The sequence below is a fragment of the Sesamum indicum genome, linkage group LG2, assembly GCF_026168435.1.
Source record: "Sesamum indicum cultivar Baizhima isolate 11 linkage group LG2, ASM2616843v1, whole genome shotgun sequence".
NCBI classification, from domain to species: Eukaryota; Viridiplantae; Streptophyta; class Magnoliopsida; order Lamiales; family Pedaliaceae; genus Sesamum; species Sesamum indicum.
The window spans coordinates 20358457-20379143 of record NC_142658.1 but is presented as its reverse complement, the minus strand read 5'-3'; the positions used below and the strand labels follow the sequence as shown (position 1 = coordinate 20379143).

Genomic DNA, 20687 nt, shown 5'->3' with positions numbered 1-20687 from the left:
CTCTTATTTCGTTGAGATATATGGTGAACAAAGTTTGATTATTTTATTTTTTTTTGAATTTCCTAAATCTGTTGGGCATTTATGAATTATAGTACGTGAACAGATACAATTTACAAAGTTAAAAAATGTCCAATTTTAGTCAATCAAATGGCCTTATTAGAAAAGTGCACCTCTAACATTGTCTAATATAGTTGGGAAATTTTGCGGATGGGGATTCTCTCATATTTTTCCATCCTCTTTTGCCTTTACTATTTTATGTTACTACAAACCATTCATGGGCGTTTCATGTTTTTGCCCTAAACTCATTATTACTCTTACGAAATATTCCCCCCGTCTCAAATCGAATTTGCCTATTTCTAATTATCAAAATATTTCGAAATGACTCTTATTTTCTAATATTAAAAATTTGACTCAACGCGTTAATAATTTAAATTAGTGAATATATTTAAATGAGACAAAGAAACAACAAACCAGACATGTATCTATATTCATGGGATCTGAACTCACAACCTTGACCTAACCGAACAAGTAAGACTTCGTTAGCACAAAGTGAGCAATACTGATGTAGCAATATTGCGTTATATGTAAGATCATTTATTTTGGCCCTCTTCGATGTATTTTTTAAATTAATCTTCGCAATCATTGTAGGATAATTTTCAATACCAATTATTTACTTTTAGAGTAAATTGCTTTGACACTTCTTTAAAATTATATTTAATTATACAAACACTCTATGTAATTCACAAAGTAATAAGCATACCGCTCTAAGGGGGTGTACTTGTAAAATTTTGCCTTGAATATAGGGATATACTTATAATTGCAGTTACAACCTCAAGAATGTACTTACAATTTTATAAAGGGTAAGAATTATTTGTGTAATTATGCCTAATTCAATTAGCGAAGCTGAGGCCCTATGACTTTAATGTCATGGGTTCGAACCCTATCAATGTGTAAGATATTATTCTACTTTAATAGTAGGCATGTTCTTCTTTAATGTGTGGGATATTGTTGATTGTATATAGTATATGATATTGATAATTAATATATGATTGTTATAGGTATTGATTGCTGATAAGTATAAATATTCGATATTGATGATTATAATTAATTTATTTTAAAAATAATAGTTCATCATTTTTATTTTAAAAAAATTAAATCTAATTTCAAGAACTGTGGATATAATTTGTCATTAGTTTTTAATTAGTCCTTGTGGTTGGTCAACCATCTCCGTGCTTAAGACCACATGGGCTAAAGTTATTCCATGATTAATAATCATAATTATCTTGTCCGATTATTTTGGCCAAAGTCTATATATTGGAGATCGAGTTAAAATGATTACACTCACTTTCAACGATATCTACACTCATCAAATCCATTATTTCAATCTTTTTTGGACACTTCCGCTCGCAATTTCAATTTTTTTTTTATTATAAATATTGTATCGTATTTTATTTATATATATTCATCATATGCATAAAATATTTTTTTAAATATATAGATTAATAGATAAATATGATCTGAATCAGAACTTCAATTTAACGATAAAAATGAAATCTTATTATAATTTTACAAGTACGATATTATGAGTTAAAATCTTATCAAATATATACATTTACGTCATATTATGAATTTATTATAATTAAAAAAAAATATAATTTTATTCCTGTAAGTTTGGATGACAATTTTAATTCTGTTCAAATTAAAATTCACAATTTGGTCCTGTAACTTTAAAAGTTGTGGCAATTTTAGTCCTTTTCGGCCAATTTAACCAAAAAATTCAACGTCATCAATTATGTCCATTGAGACTTCCAGAAAATTAATGACATAGCAGTCCAACTTTTTTTTTTTTTTTAAAGAAAATGATTTGGCAAATAGAAAATTACAACTTAAAAAATTTGTCATATCATCAAGTGGTTATTTTCTTTTGCCAAATCATCTTTTTTTACAAAAAATAGATTTTCATGTCATCAAATTCGTCAGAAGCCCCAATTTAGGTGTTGACATGATTGATAGTGTGGAATTTTTATGCCCCAACTGGCCAAATTGACTAGAATTACAGGATCAAATTGTGATTTTTAATTTGAACAGGACTAAAATTATCATACCTAATTATATAAAAAAATTATATTTTTTTCTATAAAATTTCATAATTTATTATTAGATATAATTTGATTACTGCTAAAAAATACAATAAATTATTTAATTAATATCTTGACCTAATGCCGTATATATATATATATATATATATATTAAAAGAAAAAGGGAACATGTAGGCTTATGATTAAAGTGGGCACAAGATTTTGATGGGTTGCTGAATAAAAATTGTCTTATGCTGCTGCCTGGAATCTCTAGGATGATTTTGGATCATTGCTTTAATTGTGTTATCATTTCACATGCCTTTTTTTAGTTTTATAAATATTTTTGGGCCCATTTTGCAATAAAGATTGAGTGTTGGGACTTATTCCATTCTTTCCTCTTTTTTTCTCAAGATGATAATGTTTTAAAGAGTTGCAATTTTTGACCCAAACCAACCACATTTGTCTCTTTCTCATGTGTGAATTGATTTTAAATTAACGAATTTTATGTTCTATTTCTTTCATTCATTTTACCAAGCCTTTTAAAGTAATTGTTTGGGTGAATTTCTACCAATATTCTTAAATTTGTCATAATTATAGTTATTTTTTTGTTGTTTAAAAAATTATAAATGTATAAATATTTTCTCGTGACAGTTCATTATAGGAGGCACTTGCTAGACGTTTAGTAATTCCATGAGATATTTATAAATTTTCAACAACGAGAAGGTATTTGTAGTTATGACAAATATTAGGGAAAGTCTCGTTGTAATTTATCCTAATTATTTTGAATGAAGAAGATAAAGATAGCCAACAAGGTCTTATTTGATTGATAAGATTGAAATTCTACAATCAAAATATATATTTGTGGGTTCGAGTCCCATAAATATAGGCATTGATTAATTCTATAGTGTATATATATATTGTCTTGTCTGAATATATTATCGATATACTGAATTGGTCTTTAAGTTTGAGTATTTGATTGTTGTAATAACTCGTGACTATTAAAGAATAAAGATAGAAAGACCATTTATCTTCATTTGTACAAAATATATTATTGGTTGGGTTATTATTTTTTTTTTAGTAATACGTCGATTCAATAAATATATCAATAGGACTAATAACAGTAACAAATTACAATAACTCATACAAAGTGAGATATATACCATAGAAATAAAATATATAACTTAACAAATATTTTTTTTTAAAAAAAGAAAGTAACAAAAGAAAATTAATTTAAGATATTGTCGACACAATAAAAGAATTTGCTTAGTGATGTTATATTGATAAGGAGTCACTTTTATTAAAAAAAAAAATAATTACTGTTGATTTTTAAAAATAATTAATTAGGGGTATAACTATCATATTTAAAAATTGGTGCAGTGATGCCACTAGCTGTCATTTGTAAATATAAATGACATTTCTTATATATATTTGTATAGATGTATGTTAATCTATTACTATAGTGGTGTAAACTTAATTTTGTCAACATAAGAGTATAAAAATGTAATTTCTTTTATCACCATAAAATGGAAGCAAAATTATTAGCATAGACAACAAAATGCCTGTAGTGGTTCAGGTTCTGGGAAAACCCTAATTACATAATTTGCACATTGAGTCCTGTATTTTTTGCCCATGGTCCACTATTTTTTTTCTTTTATTTTATTTTTATTTTTTTAACACTCATGCACCCAAAACACACGCACTCAAGATTTTGAACACGAAACCTCTCGTAAGAGAATTTTTATCCAAATTATTGATTTGTCCCCCGAAAATTGCTAGAATACACATTTGAGCTTAAGGGAATAAGGCATTCGATAAATTTGGTCCACAAAAGTAATTTTCATGAAAGATAATAATTTATGTGGGATTGAACTTAATTTGAATATCAACGAATTATATTTGAACTGCAAAAAATAAAAAGAAAATTCAAATCCTCTAAACGTTTGTTATTGCTGCAAGTTAACATTGATAAAAAAAATTTGACTAAAAATTCCTTCATACTTTATGAAATTATATCACTATGTATTCAATCATCTTTTGTAAAATAAATAATATACTTATATTTTATCGCGTATAATAGAAAATATAGATAAAAAAATATGAATAATTATTAAATAATGTAGCAGAATATGAAGCTACAATTATGCACATAATACATATTATTAATATTGATTAAGCATCTTAATAGAATCAAAATCATAGCACCAATAATATTAATAACCACCAAATTCCACCTAATAGATATGATATTAAATTAAGTGTTGTACTCCAATAACCTACCAAGCATGTGATTGTCTTTAAAGAAGATTTCATTTTAATTATGATGATAAAATAAAACTAAAAGGTGGGCTCTTGCAAAAATTCAAAATTTAGGGGAGTTGGATGTAAATTTCCCCAAAATCAAGAATCACAATAGGGTTGGAAAATTTGTTTTGATAATTGTATCCTCAATGAAGGAATGATAATCACTATTAAACTGTACTTCTCTATTAACGTGAATTATTATAAAAAATAATTGACAGTCACCAACAAATTTCAGCAAATTCAATCATGTGTTCAAAAACCATCAAATCCGCACAAGTTCATTAGAATTTTATAAATAGGCACAATTAGAAAAGGTAAGACAGAACTCATCTTCGAGTGTCTTTCGCACACTCCTCACAACTCTCAAGCATTTCAGCAAATTTTTTGTAATATTTTTAGCATAACAAAAAAAGAATGCCTTTGATAATTCATATATCCGGACATCCCTCCTTTATGTGAAAGTTTTTGTATTTTAAAGTTAAAAATATACAGTGAATACGTTTTCTCTTCATTATTCTTACCTCTTTTTTATATCTCTTAAAATTTGAGAATTTTTTTTGTAAGATCATTAATATTCCTTACTTTGGTTCAATAATGGTGTTTATATTCGATGAATAAACAAATTATTTGAATTTATTTGGATAAGTCTAAATTTAAAGAATTTAATTTCAAGTTATGTTTAATTGAATATTGATAAATTCTAAATTCTTTTTAAATATCGTCATTTAAATTTTTTTCTCCAAATACTTTCTTTGAATCCAAATCCATAATTCCAAACGCATTATTAAACGAAAAGGAAAAAATAAATAAGGAAACAAATAAAGGGTAAAAGCGTCATTTCTTAATAACCAGCATGGCCGTGTTGTACCTTTGTGGGTGACAATTAAGGCGAATAGATATAGATGGGCGCACATTAATGTATTCCTCTGAAATTATCGAATATCCCCACTCTAGTCTATTTCATCGCCATCGTCACCAGAGAGCAGCCTGGTATTGTACTGGCACCCCCCACCCCACCCCCCCAACACCCCACCCCAAAACCCCCCCAGGGGTTTAATTGATTACACTACAAAACCCTTTAAAGAAAAGTTGATAGCCCCAAATTTTCAGAGTCTCCCTTTTGTTTCTCTCTCTCTCTATCTCTTTCTCTCTGCAGTTTTCTCTTTGACCGCCGTACTATTTTAACACATGACCGCCTTTTCACCGCCTGATGCCATTGAAATATAAAGGGGACCTTCTCTTTTCCCTCCCTTTTTCTCCATCTGCAGGAATTTTTGCTGACTTCTGTAGATATATGCAGACGCACATTTACACGTGTTGATTTCATTCAAGAACGCACGCAGACGCAGTTATTCTTCTGGAGTGAGTTATCGTTTTGTAATATCAACCAGTATTCTTCTTCTGTTTTCTCTCAAATCTCGATAGCCCTCTCCCGTATTTGATCTGATTGCTAAGGCACTTGTACCGCGGAATCTTGCGGCTTGGGGATCGCTTATCAGTGTTTCCTCTACGTGAGTAAGGAAAAGATATAATTTGATGACACTTGTGTGTATGTGTGAATTGGTTTTCACGTTATTACTGGTTACTCTGGCTGTGAATACTTCTGTGTTCCGCTGTTTTTATTTGTTGATCTTTTCGGACATATTGTGATTTCGCATGCACTTGACGTACTCTTTAGAGTTTGTGGATGCTGGGTCCATGTTATTTTGGCGAATTGGTCGAGTTCCAATTTGAAAAGACTTTGAACTCTTCAATTGGCGCTTCATTTTGGAGGTGGTGGTTTTTGCTACTTTTTCTTTGCATGGGCGGAATGACTTTTCCGAGTCATGTTTGGTTCATATTTAGTTCTGGCAATTACTGCCCTTGATTTATTGTTTATTAATTTTAATCTTGTTGGTTAAGACTTGTTAATTCAACACAGACTTGGTACTGTTCAGAGCGGTACTTTTTACTGCTTATGGATTAGAGAAGTTTATTCAAGGTTGTGAAGCTGTAAGGTTGTGGATGATGCTTGGTATCGCCATTTTGTGAATTAGATTTTGGTGAAAGTTTGAATGATATTACAAAGAATTTTGAAGCTTCTGTTATTTTGGGCTTTGAGTTACTTCGGTTTGTCCACTGTTACTGATTTGATCTAAGAATTCTTTTGCTTAGTTTTCGCATATTTGGCGAGGTGGACTTTTACTGGGATCATTTGGATACAAATAATTTCCTACTGTCAGTTTCTATATTCTGCTGATTTTGGATTTTGTTACGCTTTGTGTTGCTTTTAGTTGGTATTACAATCTGGAATGATGGTAGAGCCTGATAAACAATTTGAGCTTTGACGTTAGTGTGAGTTATTTTATGGTGTGGAAAATTCAGTTCATATACTATAAATGCTGTTCATTTTTATGTGATTTTTTTCTGTGATTTCTCTTCTTGTTGAGTTGCCTTTTAGAGCACTTTTAATGAGCTCAAATTAGTTTTTGCTCTGGTATATTATTTGCACTGTTGCTTCTTCTTTACAAGGGATAAGTTCTAATGTGTTCTATCTAGTAATGATGCCCTTCAAGGTTATAGACGTTCTCATTTGTTTCATCTCTTTCTCACAGTCAGAAATCTTGGATATCTGATAATCTAGGCTATGGAACATAATGGTAATCGGAGAGCTAGACGGAAGGATCGTGTTGCGTATCAAAATGGTGACTTGAGCACATCAAGCAGTGAAGATGAGTTTGATCCTTGGACCGCATGGGCGTACAAGCCTCGTACAATTACATTATTACTAATTGGTGCATGCTTTCTTGTGTAAGTTCATTTTAGTAGCGTGTTTTGCTTTATTATACATACGCTTTTGGGCTCAAATATTAATGGATTTGATTGATTAATTGACTTATATTATCTCAGTTCTTCCTTTTCTTTTATAAGTTGATTGTCGTAAGCTTTCACTCAACTTTTCTAGCATTCAAAAACACATTCTTGTGAAAAGATAAAGTGCAACAGATGAGAAGCATCTGTAACACATGTGGAATTATATGTGAAATGTCCAGCGGTATTCTAATACCTTCTATTTGAAATTCTTCCCAGATGGTCAAGTGGAGCACTGGATCCTGAACGTAGTTCAGAAAGTGATCTTGTGAGCTCTGTGAAAAGGTGTGTAGTACAAGCCTTACCAAATTGCATATCAAAGGTTTTTTTCCCTTTCTTCTTATCCTTTATGGGCTTATTGAAGCTTCGATACCTCTGTTGCATAATGCCTTTGGTAGGGGTGTATGGGCTATGGTTGCTGTTTTCCTTGCTTATTGCTTGTTACAAGCTCCTTCCACGTAAGTTGTTTTCCTCCTTTTTTGTCCACTTGTCATATGTGTTAATCTTTCTTGGGCGAATTAAATTTACTGATGTGTCTTTCCTTTGATTTAGCATGTTTTAAGTTGAGGAAATTGTCACACGATCAATGAACAGTATGTTATGGACAACTGGAACTAAGCAACCTATTCAAGTTGCTTGGCTATTCACCAGATGTCAAAAGATCACTTCTCAAAAGTCATAAAATCTTATGAGTGTGATGTTCGGTATTGTCATTATGACAAGCCACTGTTATGAGGTCATCCCTGTACTTTGTAGTTTGCACTCACATTGAACAAAATGGAGCCATAACTATTTTCTCTGCAAACTAGACACTCAAATAAGAACATGTTTCAGAATTTCACCTGTCTCAACTTTAGCTGATTACATTTTTAGGGATGAGACAAACTTAATTATTTGTGGGGACTTTCATTTTCTTGTCAAACTTTATTTGTTATGAATGGTGAAGGAACAAAAAGATCTGCTAATGGCATTTTGGACTCAATTTAGCTAGAAAGGGGAGAAATTTATCCAATCTTTTTCTTCATCTCTATTCTCATGAGATGTGGTGTTTTCCCTTTTCTCTGGTCATTTTGTCAACAGTCATTTGGTGGCTACCATTGGTGAATTTAAGATACTTTTGCCTCTTCATTAGTATGTAAAATCTGCTGCTCTTATTGTTCAAATACTGTTTGGTGCAGTTGTTTCCTCCCTGTATCCTATGAAAGTTGAAATTATTCTGCAATGGTGCCATGGCCTAATTTCGACTATCGGAAGATAAAGATAGTATGTGCAGGCCACCAGGGGATTTGTTTCTGTCAAAGATGAATTGCTTGAGCAGTGGTTTTGCATCATTAAGGGATATGTGATTATGCATGGAATAACTTCATGAATATGCCAACAAAACTTGTAGTTCTCTGTTGACTTGTTTATCTATTTGCTTAGCCTGTTTCTGCATCTGTTTTCAGGGTACTTATCCGGCCGCATCCTGCAATTTGGCGTGTTGTACACGGAATGGCTGTCATTTATCTTGTTGCATTAACATTTCTGCTTTTTCAGGTTAGTTTCTTAGCAAGCACTTATGTTTCTTTTGCCAATTTCAGCTTCAATTTATTGCTTATTCTAGAAGACAAGTTTACTTTCAAGTAAAATTTTATTTTGTATTCTTTCATGGACACGTATAGATTTATATTTTCCCATAGAAAATTAGAATGCTTACCACATCTATTTTCAGATAAGTTTATGGAATTCAGCATACTGAGTTTTGCTTAGTGGTGAGCAAGAAATTGCATGTGAAACGAGCCCTGATCTTTCTTGTAGGTGCAGTTAATTTCTCACATCTATAGATGTTTTACGAAGTAACCGAGTAATATAGCATAATTCATTGTGATAATCTTTAGAATCACTTTGCTGCATTAAACCGTATGATTCTCCAAGACAGTGCTTTATTATCGATGTGCATTTGTATGTAGCCTGATTGGTACTTCGTTCTTCAGTGAATTATTTGTCCATTGCTCCATGCATCAAGCCTGTATGTATCAGTTTCTTTGTATAGATTTGTTCTGATGCACTTCTCAACTTTTCTTATTTCAAGGAGCGTGATGATGCAAGGCAGTTTATGAAACTCCTACATCCTGATCTTGGTGTTGGTAGGGCTTTTGGACCTTTTACTTATTCCATCAAATAATGCAGGTTCTATGTCTTGGCTAAGGCCATGCACGTCGGTCATCCTTGTTAATCAAGATGGATGATTGTTGGCGCCCTATCTTCTGATCATTGTTGCTCTTATTTACATGCAACTTCTCTGATGCAGAACTTCCAGAAAGATCATATGGTGCTGATTGCCGAATATACGTGCCCGAACATCCAAGGAGCAGGTTTAAGAATGTTTATGTATGTTACCATTTTATTTCTCAGTGTTTAGTATGCATTGTTCATGTCATCTGGCATAAATAGACAAGCGCCCTAGCAGCTGAAAGTCTGGAACTTATTTGTCTTAGGAGACTCTTTTTGATGAGTTTGTTGTGGCACATATTCTTGGATGGTGGGGAAAAGCTATAATGATCCGTAATCAGCCACTTTTGTGGGTACTTTCTATTGGTTTTGAGTTGATGGAGGTCAGCTCTTATCTTCTGCATGCTTCTTCACTCTGTTTTAAGAAGAGCAAGTGCTAAAGATATATCTCTTCTGTTCACTAAGGTGATTTTATTACTGGTGTTTTCAGCTTACATTCCGTCACATGTTGCCAAATTTCAATGAATGCTGGTGGGATAGCATAATTCTTGATATATTAATCTGCAATTGGTTTGGTAAGAATTTTGAGCATCTCTTTTCTTGTTATGATGCATGGATAATGAATGTCATGAACAAGTTATTTTTACTTGTTGACTGTTGATATTGTTATTGGCCTGGATCATTAAATTTAAATTTTTTTTTATGATCATATATTGACCCTTGCCTGGGGTATCACATTTCTTGCTCTCTTCTCTTGCCAAATCCTTCTTGTCCTGTTCACTCCTTGATTTTGCTTGCTGAATTTGCTGTGGAAATCCTATCTTGGGTGGGTTTGGAACAACATGAATATGTTGTTCTTTGTGTTGCAGGTATCTGGGCAGGAATGCGTACTGTTCGGTATTTTGATGGTAGAACTTATGAGTGGGTTGGTATAAGCCGGCAGCCTAACATCATGAGTAAAGTACGTCAGTTTTGCCACAATTTTTTCTTTTTTCCGCTTTGTTGATTAATTTGCTGCTGTTTGCGTAACCTAAGCTTGTTTTTGCTGATGTAATGGGGCGGTGTGTTGTAACAATGCTGTGGCAAGTAATAAAATGTTTGTCCACAATCAAAAGATTCAAAACATCTACTGAAAGCTTTAAAAGGAGTGTTCTTCATTTGTTCAGTAGAAGTTTGCATAGGAAATTCCTAAAAAGTGTAGTCGCTTGGATTTTCTATGAATCTTCCTGTTGGTTCATTTAGTCTCGGGGTGTAAATGATTGTTAAGCAAGCAGAGTTATGTCTAAACAAATTTCTTTTAGGTGTTATATGATGTAAGCAGTTGCTCCGCTGAGTGCTGCTACATACCCAGATGCCAAATAATTTTGGACTCTTTTCTACATCCTCCCGTTTCCAATGGCTGAATGCTCATGATCCCAAAGATATCTTAAAGTTTATTCAAAATGCCACCGGCATTAGCAACCTTCAGTTTAAGGGATAAACACAATACGTAATCACCTTCTGATTTCTCACAAAAAGTTCTCCACTTCTATTCAATTTGGGAGCTAGGGATGTTCAATAGTGTAGCGAGAAAGTGTTTTATATTTTTACATGCTGTACTGAAGGGTTCATTTATGTCTGTATTCCAAATTTAAGAACAGCTTATGCTAGTGAGGCATACTTTTTTTTCTTTCAATGATTCACTAATCTGAAGCTGTATCCTTTCCTTCTATCAGTTATAGCCATGAATGAACAATACAATCTTTGGTTTGTAGTCCAGTGGGAGATTGTTTATTTGCAAGCACCTTTGGAGAGTACGTCATACTTGATTCTGTTTCAGATGGTTAAAACTATTATGATTTTTCTCATTTGTCCTAGCCTTGCTAAATGTTAGACTTACCTCCCTAAATACTGATGCACTGAGATTTTTGTGCTTTCAGCTCATTGTCTGATATATTCTATCAGCTCATTGTCTGATATATTCTATATTGTTTTCATTTTTCTCCTGATTCAGTTTGAATTGGTGAAATTTGGTATCTTCACAAAAAGGTGCTTATATTCTGGCTGCTTTCTGGAGTATTTTTGCTTTTCGGAAGGAGTGTACTTTTGGACTTGTACCTGTTGGTGTGGTCTAGTAATAGGAACTCATTGCTTCCTTTTGTCTTTTCAGGTGAAAAGAACACTTGGTCAATTTACACCTGCAAGGTGGGATAAAGATGAGTGGCACCCTTTTCTCGGTCCATTCCGATTTATTCAAGTTCTCAGCCTTTGCGTTGTTTTCTTGACTGTGGAACTAAATACGTTCTTTCTGAAGTTTTGCCTTTGGATTCCTCCTCGGAATCCCCTCATAATATATAGGTTGGTTTTGTGGTGGCTTATCGCAATTCCAACAATTCGCGAGTACAATTCTTACTTACAAGACAGGTATTTTCCATACTCTAGGCTTCTGATGGTACAAATACAGTGTTTTGATGATTCCGTGGGATTATCTTTTCGTTTTCCTCTTTCGTCTGATAACTTTATTTTCTCCAGAAAAATTGTAAAAAAGGTGGGAGCATTTTGTTGGCTTTCGCTTGCTATCTGCATTGTGGAACTTCTCATTTGTATCAAGTTTGGACATGGTGCGTATTCTATCTGCTGTTATCCAGCTTTTTTAGTGTTGTCATTAGTTGCTTTTGTTTGACATGTTTTCCTTATTTTCCAGATTTTTACTTAATGTTCTACATATGTTTTGATTCGATAAGATATCTACTCGGCTGAAACATTTAAACCTAAATTTGACTTTTCATAAGAGATTCTCTGAATGTTGTTTGTGTCTGCCAGGACTATTCCCCAATGCCATGCCTAGGTGGTTGGTTATATTTTGGACATCAGTTGGGATTGGATTTGTGATTTTCTTGGGTGCATGGTCATGGCAACTGCACAGATCAATGAAGAAAAAGAGGCAATAGGTTCATTTTTTGTAGTTCCCACACTTGAAATTCTTGTTTTTTTTCTTTTGCGTAATTAACTTGTTGTAAATGCCCACCACATTTGTAATTGTAAATGTTCTCTCTTTTAGGTTGTGTCAAATTTATTGATCTAGAGAAGCTCAATTCTTTTATATTAGGTGTTGCCAGTTATATGACTTTTCTTTCTCTATTCTATAATCTGATTATATATAATATTAAAAAAAATCTTTTCATGGCACGTCTTGTGGCGAGTTCTGTCAACATTTTGGGGCACTGCCTTCTCTATTTTAAGCGATTTGATACGTGATGATCCATATTCTCAATACTAATTTTGCTGAATAGCTTTGTTAAGATGTAGATGCTTATAGTTTGCAAAGTGTCCAGTATCATTGCATCTTTCTAGAGGATTGTTGAATTTGATGGTCCAACCTTTTTCTTGTATTTCAGTGGCACATATATCCATTGTCCACTTAAAAGCTCGTCTACTTAGAAACTTTTGGACTTTGATGCTGTATGAAATCATTACGACAAACTCAGTACTTGTTAAAAAAATGGCGGTGTGTGAATTGGGAAGATATTTGGGAATAAAAACTTGTTTATTGATCGTCTCTAGATGAGCTTGGTTGCATCTGTACAGGAAATAAAGTCTTGCAGCAATTCAGGTAATTGTACAGATTTTGTACAGGTATGTTCGCAAAAGTTAGCTGGTAATCTGTATGTGCATTTGGATGTGCTTTGGGTTTATCTGCACAATTGAACACATCTACTAGATAATCTGATGTGATTTTCATCACTATTTCTTTGCCATTTGTGGCAAGAAAACTTTCTGGTTTGCCTTACCTGGTTGTAAATTTTGATGTTGGGTCTGTGTTCCATTTTCTCCGGGAATCTGGTTTGGCATGGTTGTGAAGCACTGTGCAATATAAAAACATACTTAAGCACAAAGCATGCTACAGGTGCTACTTCGAAGATAACTTGCTTGTTGATGTCCTATTCGAGTCCCTGTTGTAGGCGATATGCTGATGGTTGATCACATTGTGTTGTCATACGTACCACTTCTCATGTCTGCTTATATGCAGAAATTTGTGATGTGGCTTGTTTCCTTGTTTTGTTGAAGCCATTTTGTTTTTTGGTTGAAGATTCAAGATTTGATACAATATGTTCGGTACTTTTCCCTTGGACAGAATTTTTCTTTGTATTTCCAGTTATTGATCATAGACATATCTGACAGTCACCACAGAGCCTGCTGATGTATAAAGATGCGCGTAACACGTCCCTGGGTACCAACCCTGATCCCTACTATTTGTTCTTGGATGAAATCCAACACTCGAGCTTTTCAAAATTAAGTTTATACATGACTGCAACAGGCGAAAATTGCTTGGACAAGACCAACACTTATGATCCATTGAATTGTATCATGCAGAAACACATGAGATGTTTGTGGACAAATTACAAACATGAGATTTTGCCAAAAAGAGCCCTAGTGAGTTTAACAATATTTATCCTGTCACAAGTCCAGCTGAAGTTCCAACATAGACCTGCGGAGGATTTTCAAAACCTCATATAGTGTGTATTCAAATACCTGAACCTCCTCTACTGGTTGGTGTAGATTGTGCTGGTTTCACATTTTCCTGCAAAAGAAAGGCTTTACCCTCAGAGCTCCATGGCCATCCATGTTGACTCTTTAAGCATACACAAAGAACTTTAGCCCGAGTTGCCATCATTTGATGTGATTCTGGAATAGTTATGGATCTTGGTTAACTTTTTTAGACCTAATAGGAAATTTAGAACAGGAGATCGAACTGGGACAACCACCTCGGAGTGGAGGTTCAGATTCATAATTACTTTTGAGTGACTTGAAAGTCCATGGAGATGCGAAATATGACTGAAGGGTAAGCCAGCATCTAATAATGCTAATTCAAATCTGAATTCCAAATTTCTTTAGTATTGGGATTCTTCGAGGACCTTCTTTCGTTCAACTTAAGCGCTAATACCTAAAAGCATTAAGAGAATTGGTAAAGGAGCACCCTGAGAACAGGGATCTGGCAGGTCACTTCCCAAGATGGTCAAAGCAAACATAGAGGTTCAGCCGCATCTAGTGCTGATTTGATCTGAATGCCTAATTCCTTCTGTATTGGCATTGTTCTTCGAACTTCTTTGGTTAAATTCCAAGTGCTAATACGTGGAAGTGTTAAGAAATTTGGTAAGATAGCACCCTCTGAGATTTGCAGGTCGCTTCCCATGACTTGAAGATCTCTCAATTCTTTCATATTCCACATCATCATGGGCAGAGCTGCCAGATGATTTAACGCCTTAGATGTTCCAAAGACGAGCAAATCTGAGCTTTGGCCTACACTTTTGATGCTGCAGATAAACGGTATATTAGTACAGCTAAGCGCAGAGAGAGGTTTTGCAGATTACCATTGTTTAAATATAACAAGCAGCAGATGATTCATGTGTAAGCCACAAAATGAAGTCACATCATTAAGTTACGACACAAAATTCTAACAGTGGTTTCATTTTTTCATTTCAACTATCAAACATGTAATTTATTAGAATGCTCACATCCCAATTTCCAAGTCAGGATGCAATGAACGAAGGAATTCTTCTTTGTTAATTTACTAATAGAGACTTTTAAGAGGGCAATAATACGTTTTGATGGGTTCCGGACTCTGACAGATTCTTATGTCCTTACCACCCTGAGACGTGCCCTGGTGGAAATGTACCTGCTTTTACTATATTCATTTTGTGACAGGAAACAAAACTTTCTATAAGCATGTAACGGTCGTACAAAACTATGACCATTTTGACAATGGCCAACTTGGCCACAACAATTTTGACAACAGCTACAAAACTTAATAGATTTACGATCAAATACTCATCGCCAACATCAGCTGAATCACTTCTTGTTTACTTAGGGAACATTGCAGACCATAGAAAAATCCTCAAACATGGGGCCAATGAATTGGCTGGACTTTTATAAGCTATGGAGTTAGGAGGGATCTCAATAAGAAGGTAAATGTAATCGAGCAACAAAGGCATAGCAGCGACTTATGGAACAGCCTTCTGTGCAATCATAAGCTAAAAGCCAGATAACAATGCTCCATCAAGTGCAACCATAAGCCAAATATTCAATGCCAACACCTTTCTGGAGGATAGTATCATTAGTGGAACAACATGGAATGTAAAGACGAAATGCATATTACCAGCTTTGTGCACCCTTTGATCGCTGAGGATATCAGGCCCTAAAACTTTGAGCACCACCAACAGTCTTCCGGTGGCATTCATATCAATTTCCTGTAATTACGAAAGGTAAACCTTTCAAAAGAGTACAACACTGCAGAAACAGAAGCATATGCCCTGGAAATCCAAACGATCAATTTCATCTTCCTAGCAAGATATTTTCTTGTCCATCTAAATTTACAACATAAAAGTTTGACATCTGAATAACATCGGAGAGCATATACCAACAGTATTTCCTAGATTTAAGACAATAATATAAGTTAGCTTGTGCAAGACTTCAGCTACCTTTGCTAACAAATAATTTTGGTTCAGGTATGCATGTCGAATGGGCTCAGTCTATACTTCCTACTCCAAGGTAGGGAATCATCACCTGAGTGCCCATATATATCTCTCCTACTTTTAACCTATTGTTGTGTTCTAACTCTGATCTTATGCTTATTCAAAAGTTCCTGTACATAGCAATTTCTGTCTATTCATACCCATAGTAGATGACACCATATGCATTTCAATGGTGCCCATGATAATGTTAGATTTCTAACATTTTATACACTTGTTTTGTTCACATATTATATGGAATTTCAAAGTATTAAAAATGCTCCTGGAAAATTCACCAGCCATCAGTTCTAACCATAAAATCTTTTGCCATTTGACCTTTGACACTCATAACAAAATGAACCTTTTTAAGTACCCTTCTGAAGTTATCTAATGCCCAACGCATGTGAGCCAAATTTCAATAAATTGATGATACTATGACTCTTAACCAAAAATTTAAACCAGAGTAGAACTTCTGAGAGGAGATTTGTTGTGCTCTGCCAGATCTAACACCTGCCAATTATGTTGTTACAAATTAATACATAATATTTTCACAAAAAAAGTAGTATAATTTTTTTTATATATTAACTGAAACAATGATTGCAGAAATAAAAGCTCTTCAAACACTTTAATAATTAGCCTATGATTAGTTGGCCGAAATCAAGTGGTTCCTGGACCCACTTCCCTTTCCCAGCCAACTTGAGTGGGAATGAATGCAGTGAGCACTCAGAGTCTAGATCACCCTCATCATTATACTGCTGATGCCCTTTTACAAGTAACCAATTCTTTTTGCAACTAAGTCCATGTGCATTCTTACACTGCGTTCTCCCTCTACTTTTACCAAATAAGTGAGGGTAGGTTGCATACACTCCCCTTGAGAGTAGAGCAGCTTCCCCTTCCTTCCCCTCTTTCCATGAACTGACTAGTCAGATGTTTAGAGAAGTTAAATTTCATGCCATCACGCCTTGAAGTTCTATTTTATGATGACATGATCATATGCATTAAAGAATGGACCAGTGCACCCATTGCTAATGAACACACAATGTATCTGAGGGTATGTAAACAAATATAAGAAGGATATCATTTTTAAGTTTTCCATATAACTTTCCATGTGTCTGAAAATTACAGTAGAAACATGCATTATTTCTTGCAACAAGGCGCCCTAGTTTCACACTAACACCACATGCATGTATCACCGACTAGTCATGGGTGTATTAATCCATTCATTAACAAAACTTGTCAGTTTACATAAAGTTGCAACAAATATGATGACATTGGTTTTGTTGAACATGAACCTTTAGAGAGTAAACTGCACTTTTCTGAAACTGGGAAACTGCAAGTGTGACCAAGACCAATACAAAAAAGAGAATTGATAAACCTACCTCTCGTTGGAAACAGACAAGAAAGATGTGGCCTGTGAAGTAAATGCTAACACAAGGTGCAGTAGTCCCCTGTCATGAAACAAAAGGAAACTATATATGGAGCGGAGATATTTAATAACAAACAATATAAACTAAAGATTGAAAATATACCAAATCATTTAAACAGAGGAAGTATTGAATGGTACTTTGGTGATTATTAATCACAGAAGTAAATTTGACATATACAACCCCTAAAGACCACTCATGAGCTGGCACATGCCACACTGAGTGCAATGCACACACATACATAAAGACGCGAAGAGTGAAGTATGAGAATCTAGATTTCCATGTATCAGCCACAAAAGGGACGGGGAAGCATGATGTTTATCATACCTGAGCAACATGATTATCGCACCCACTTCAAACACAATGAATTTAAGTGCAAACCTGGAGCTTCTACAATAAGATATCACAAACAAGATTGTGAGAAACCAAAAAATTGGTCTTTTACAAAAATCAATGGGTCAATATCATATGATCTGTTCGCACCTACTGAAAACCTTGAGAACAAAGCGAAATTGAACGACCAGAAACTCACATGATTCACCAAGGTTGAAACGTGCTTCAAGTAATTGCTTCAGCTGTATCTCTATCATCCTGAATTATACACTCAAGTTCTTGGACTGCAAATGATTTATAGTCTTTTCTTAAATGTTTGAACATTGCACTATGCGTGCAAGAATCGGGTTGGATTCCTCTATCTAGCATTTCTTTATACAACCTCAAAACCTCCTGCCAATTGCCAAGGTCACTGTTCTCATTTATCATTATGGTGTAGGTGTATTTGTTTGGAGATATTCCTTTAGATTGCATCTCAGAAAACAATCTGTAAGCCTCATCCATTTTTCGGAATTTACAAAGGCCATTTATCAAAGCATTGTATGTGATCACATTTGGCAAAATACCATTCTCCAGCATTTCTGAGAAATATATAAATGCTAATTCTAGCCTTCCTTTGCCAGCATGTGCATGAATCAATACAGTGTATGTCACAACTGTTGGAGATAAGCCTTTGCTCAGCATCTCATGAAACAACTCTCTGGCTTTTCTAAGGTACCCAACTTCTAAATGAGCGTGGATGATGCTTGTATAGGTAACCTGATCAGGCACAACTCCATCCTGAATCATCTTCTGCAACAATTCACAAGCTTGTTCAAGATCACCCAACTTAGAGATGCCATCCACAAACACATTATACGTTATGACATCCGGTGGAAATCCTTTTGCTAGCATCTCTTCTTGCAGTTTAAATGCTGCATACGAGTCACCAAGCTTCAGTTCTCCTGCTATGCAAGTAGTGAATGCAATTCGGTCAGGCTCCAATCCTTTGCTCAGCATCTCATTATAAAACATTTTTGCCATCCACAGGTTCCCTGTCCTATAAGAACAATTTATCAGAATTGTATAGGTGAAAATATCAGGAGAAATTCCATAATTGATCATTTCGTCTTTCAACCGCCTAGCGCCTTCTAAATCCCCATGTCTGGAGAGCCCATCCATGATTGTATTATATGTAACTGCAGTTGGATTGAGATTCCTTTTCCTAAGCTCAGATAACAAATAGAGAGCCCCGCTAATATCACCCAATAGACAGTAGCCATATATCAGAATATTGAAGGATATTATATCCACCACCAAATTCTTCTTCATCATGACAGGAATCCACTGCATGGCATAACCCACTCTCCCTTGTTTGCAGTAGCCATGCATAAAGGCATTATATGTAGAAACAGTAGGCAAAGCTCCTCTCAGTATCATCTCTTCCCCAAGCCCTAGTGCCTCAACTAGCATTCCTTTCCGACAATACCCACTTATCAAAGAGTTATATGCATAAGCCGAAACCTTCAATCCTTTATTTTCCATGTCCCCGATTAAATCTTTCGCTTCTTCAAACTCACCTTTTTTTGACAACCCATTAATCAAAACATTAAAGGTAACATCGTTTGGACAGCAACCCCTCCTCTGCATCTCCAGTAATAAGTCAAGCGCCTGTTGCACATTCCCTTCCTTACAAAACGAATCCAACATCGTATTGTACGTAACAATTGTTGGTTTAATCCCAAAAGGACCCATCATTTCATATACTTCCCTTGCTTTACCAACAAAATCTCTATCCCTAAGCAACCTAAGAATCCTGTTACAATTCTTCACATTCGGCAAAAAGCCATTCCTCACCATCTTATCAAATACCCATAAACACCTTTCAACGTCTGATTTCTTAGTGTACAACCATAATAGCAAATCAAGTACCTTACATGTTACCTCAACGCTTAAATACCCATCAATCAAGACGTTAACAATGCTATGCATGTTGACATTAATAACCCTCTCCACAACCCAATAAGCAGATCTCATAAAACCATTCTGCACCAATACTTCAAGAACACTACAAAATACAAACTCTGAATGCTTAAACCCATTTTGGCCCTCGGCCCACCGGAATATCTTTAACACCATTCTGGGGCGGTTTCTCATTGAATTTACAACACTCAGAAATAAATCAGAATCAATTACCAAAGCATTAAAATAATCCGGAACAACCCAATGAATATCTCTAAACGCCCCCGGATTTTCCATTGCTGTTTTCAAGATTAGATTTTGATAAAGCCCATATGAGGATTTAATGGTACAATCCCTTCTTGTCACAATCCCATTGCTGCCAATGTCCCCTGCAGGCTTAAAACTATGGCTATTCAACTCCGAAGAGCAATGAAAATGTTGAGCGAGAGAAGAGAAGAAAATCAAGCGCACCTTCAAACTGAAATCGATGTTGAGAGAACAGAAGTAGTACAAGGAGCTGAGATTTTTAGTGGGAATCAAAGACTTTGAAGAGATTACGCAAAGGGTCATTCTGCGATAAATCACGTCAAGCACAAAAAATTGAGCGGAAAATCAAAGAATAAATTCATATGAATAGAAGACGGAAAAGGGTTATTGCATAGAGGATTGAAAATGGAGGCGTGAGGTTAGTGGTGGTGCAGCCTACCACCGTGCGGCGAGAGAATGAGGAGCGTGTTCGCTGTAAGAAATTTGAGAAATTATGTCCGGCACTTTTTTATTTTTATTTTTAATAAATTACATTGGTATTCCTCAATTTTTTTTGTAATTAATTATTGTCATTGTTTAAAATTTTATAATTATTTTATTAAATTTATTTATATTAACAATTATTTAATAAATATTCTATCATGAGAGTCTATCTATAAAGATATTTCTTAATTTTTTATTAAATTTAAAGTATTTACATTTCAGTTTATAATTATAATAAATATTATAAGAATCTATTTGTAATTTACTTGTGTTTTATTTTTAAGGATTGTTTTCCAATTTTTCTTTTATAT

The 20687-nt window shown here is 34.4% G+C and overlaps 2 protein-coding genes across 7 annotated transcripts; one reads left to right on the top strand and one right to left on the bottom strand.

The window, feature by feature from the left end:
* The first annotated feature begins 5411 nt into the window (after window positions 1-5411).
* LOC105156339 (CDP-diacylglycerol--serine O-phosphatidyltransferase 1) lies at window positions 5412-12522 on the top strand. Of its 4 annotated transcripts, none has more exons than XM_088877415.1 (13): window positions 5412-5890; window positions 6974-7169; window positions 7449-7514; window positions 7628-7687; window positions 8675-8765; window positions 9301-9355; window positions 9520-9599; window positions 9710-9823; window positions 9931-10015; window positions 10310-10401; window positions 11590-11843; window positions 11952-12040; window positions 12243-12522. In XM_088877415.1, the coding sequence occupies exons 2-13, from the start codon at window positions 7006-7008 to the stop codon at window positions 12368-12370; spliced, it is 1278 nt and encodes a 425-aa protein (XP_088733541.1). In that variant the 5' UTR covers window positions 5412-5890; window positions 6974-7005; the 3' UTR covers window positions 12371-12522. The 4 variants fall into 4 exon arrangements, with proteins under 4 accessions (XP_088733541.1, XP_088733540.1, XP_088733539.1 ...); XM_088877414.1 differs by having other exon boundaries at window positions 5415-5741; window positions 9707-9823; XM_088877413.1 differs by having other exon boundaries at window positions 5415-5894; window positions 9707-9823.
* Window positions 12523-13744: 1222 nt separating this feature from the next.
* On the bottom strand, window positions 13745-20380 carry LOC105156338 (Pentatricopeptide repeat (PPR) superfamily protein). 3 transcript variants are annotated; one of them, XM_020691772.2, is made up of 6 exons: window positions 20098-20380; window positions 17885-20015; window positions 17680-17742; window positions 17308-17376; window positions 15577-15667; window positions 13745-14734 (listed from the first exon to the last, which is right to left on the bottom strand). In XM_020691772.2, exon 2 carries the CDS (start codon window positions 19921-19923, stop codon window positions 17911-17913), a length of 2013 nt encoding a protein of 670 aa, XP_020547431.1. In that variant the 5' UTR covers window positions 19924-20015; window positions 20098-20380; the 3' UTR covers window positions 13745-14734; window positions 15577-15667; window positions 17308-17376; window positions 17680-17742; window positions 17885-17910. The 3 variants fall into 3 exon arrangements, with proteins under 3 accessions (XP_020547431.1, XP_011070739.1, XP_011070737.1); XM_011072437.3 differs by having other exon boundaries at window positions 17836-20380; XM_011072435.3 differs by having other exon boundaries at window positions 17885-20380.
* Window positions 20381-20687: the final 307 nt, after the last annotated feature.

Coding starts and splice junctions, on each gene's coding strand:
- LOC105156339 (XM_088877414.1), top strand. CDS start 7,006: ATGGAACATAATGGTAATCGGAGAGCTAGACGGAAGGATCGTGTTGCG. Junction 7,515..7,627: donor CTTGTGAGCTCTGTGAAAAG/GTGTGTAGTACA, acceptor TGCCTTTGGTAG/GGGTGTATGGGCTATGGTTG. Junction 10,402..11,589: donor AGCCTAACATCATGAGTAAA/GTACGTCAGTTT, acceptor TTGTCTTTTCAG/GTGAAAAGAACACTTGGTCA.
- LOC105156338 (XM_011072437.3), bottom strand. CDS start 20,196: ATGACCCTTTGCGTAATCTCTTCAAAGTCTTTGATTCCCACTAAAAAT.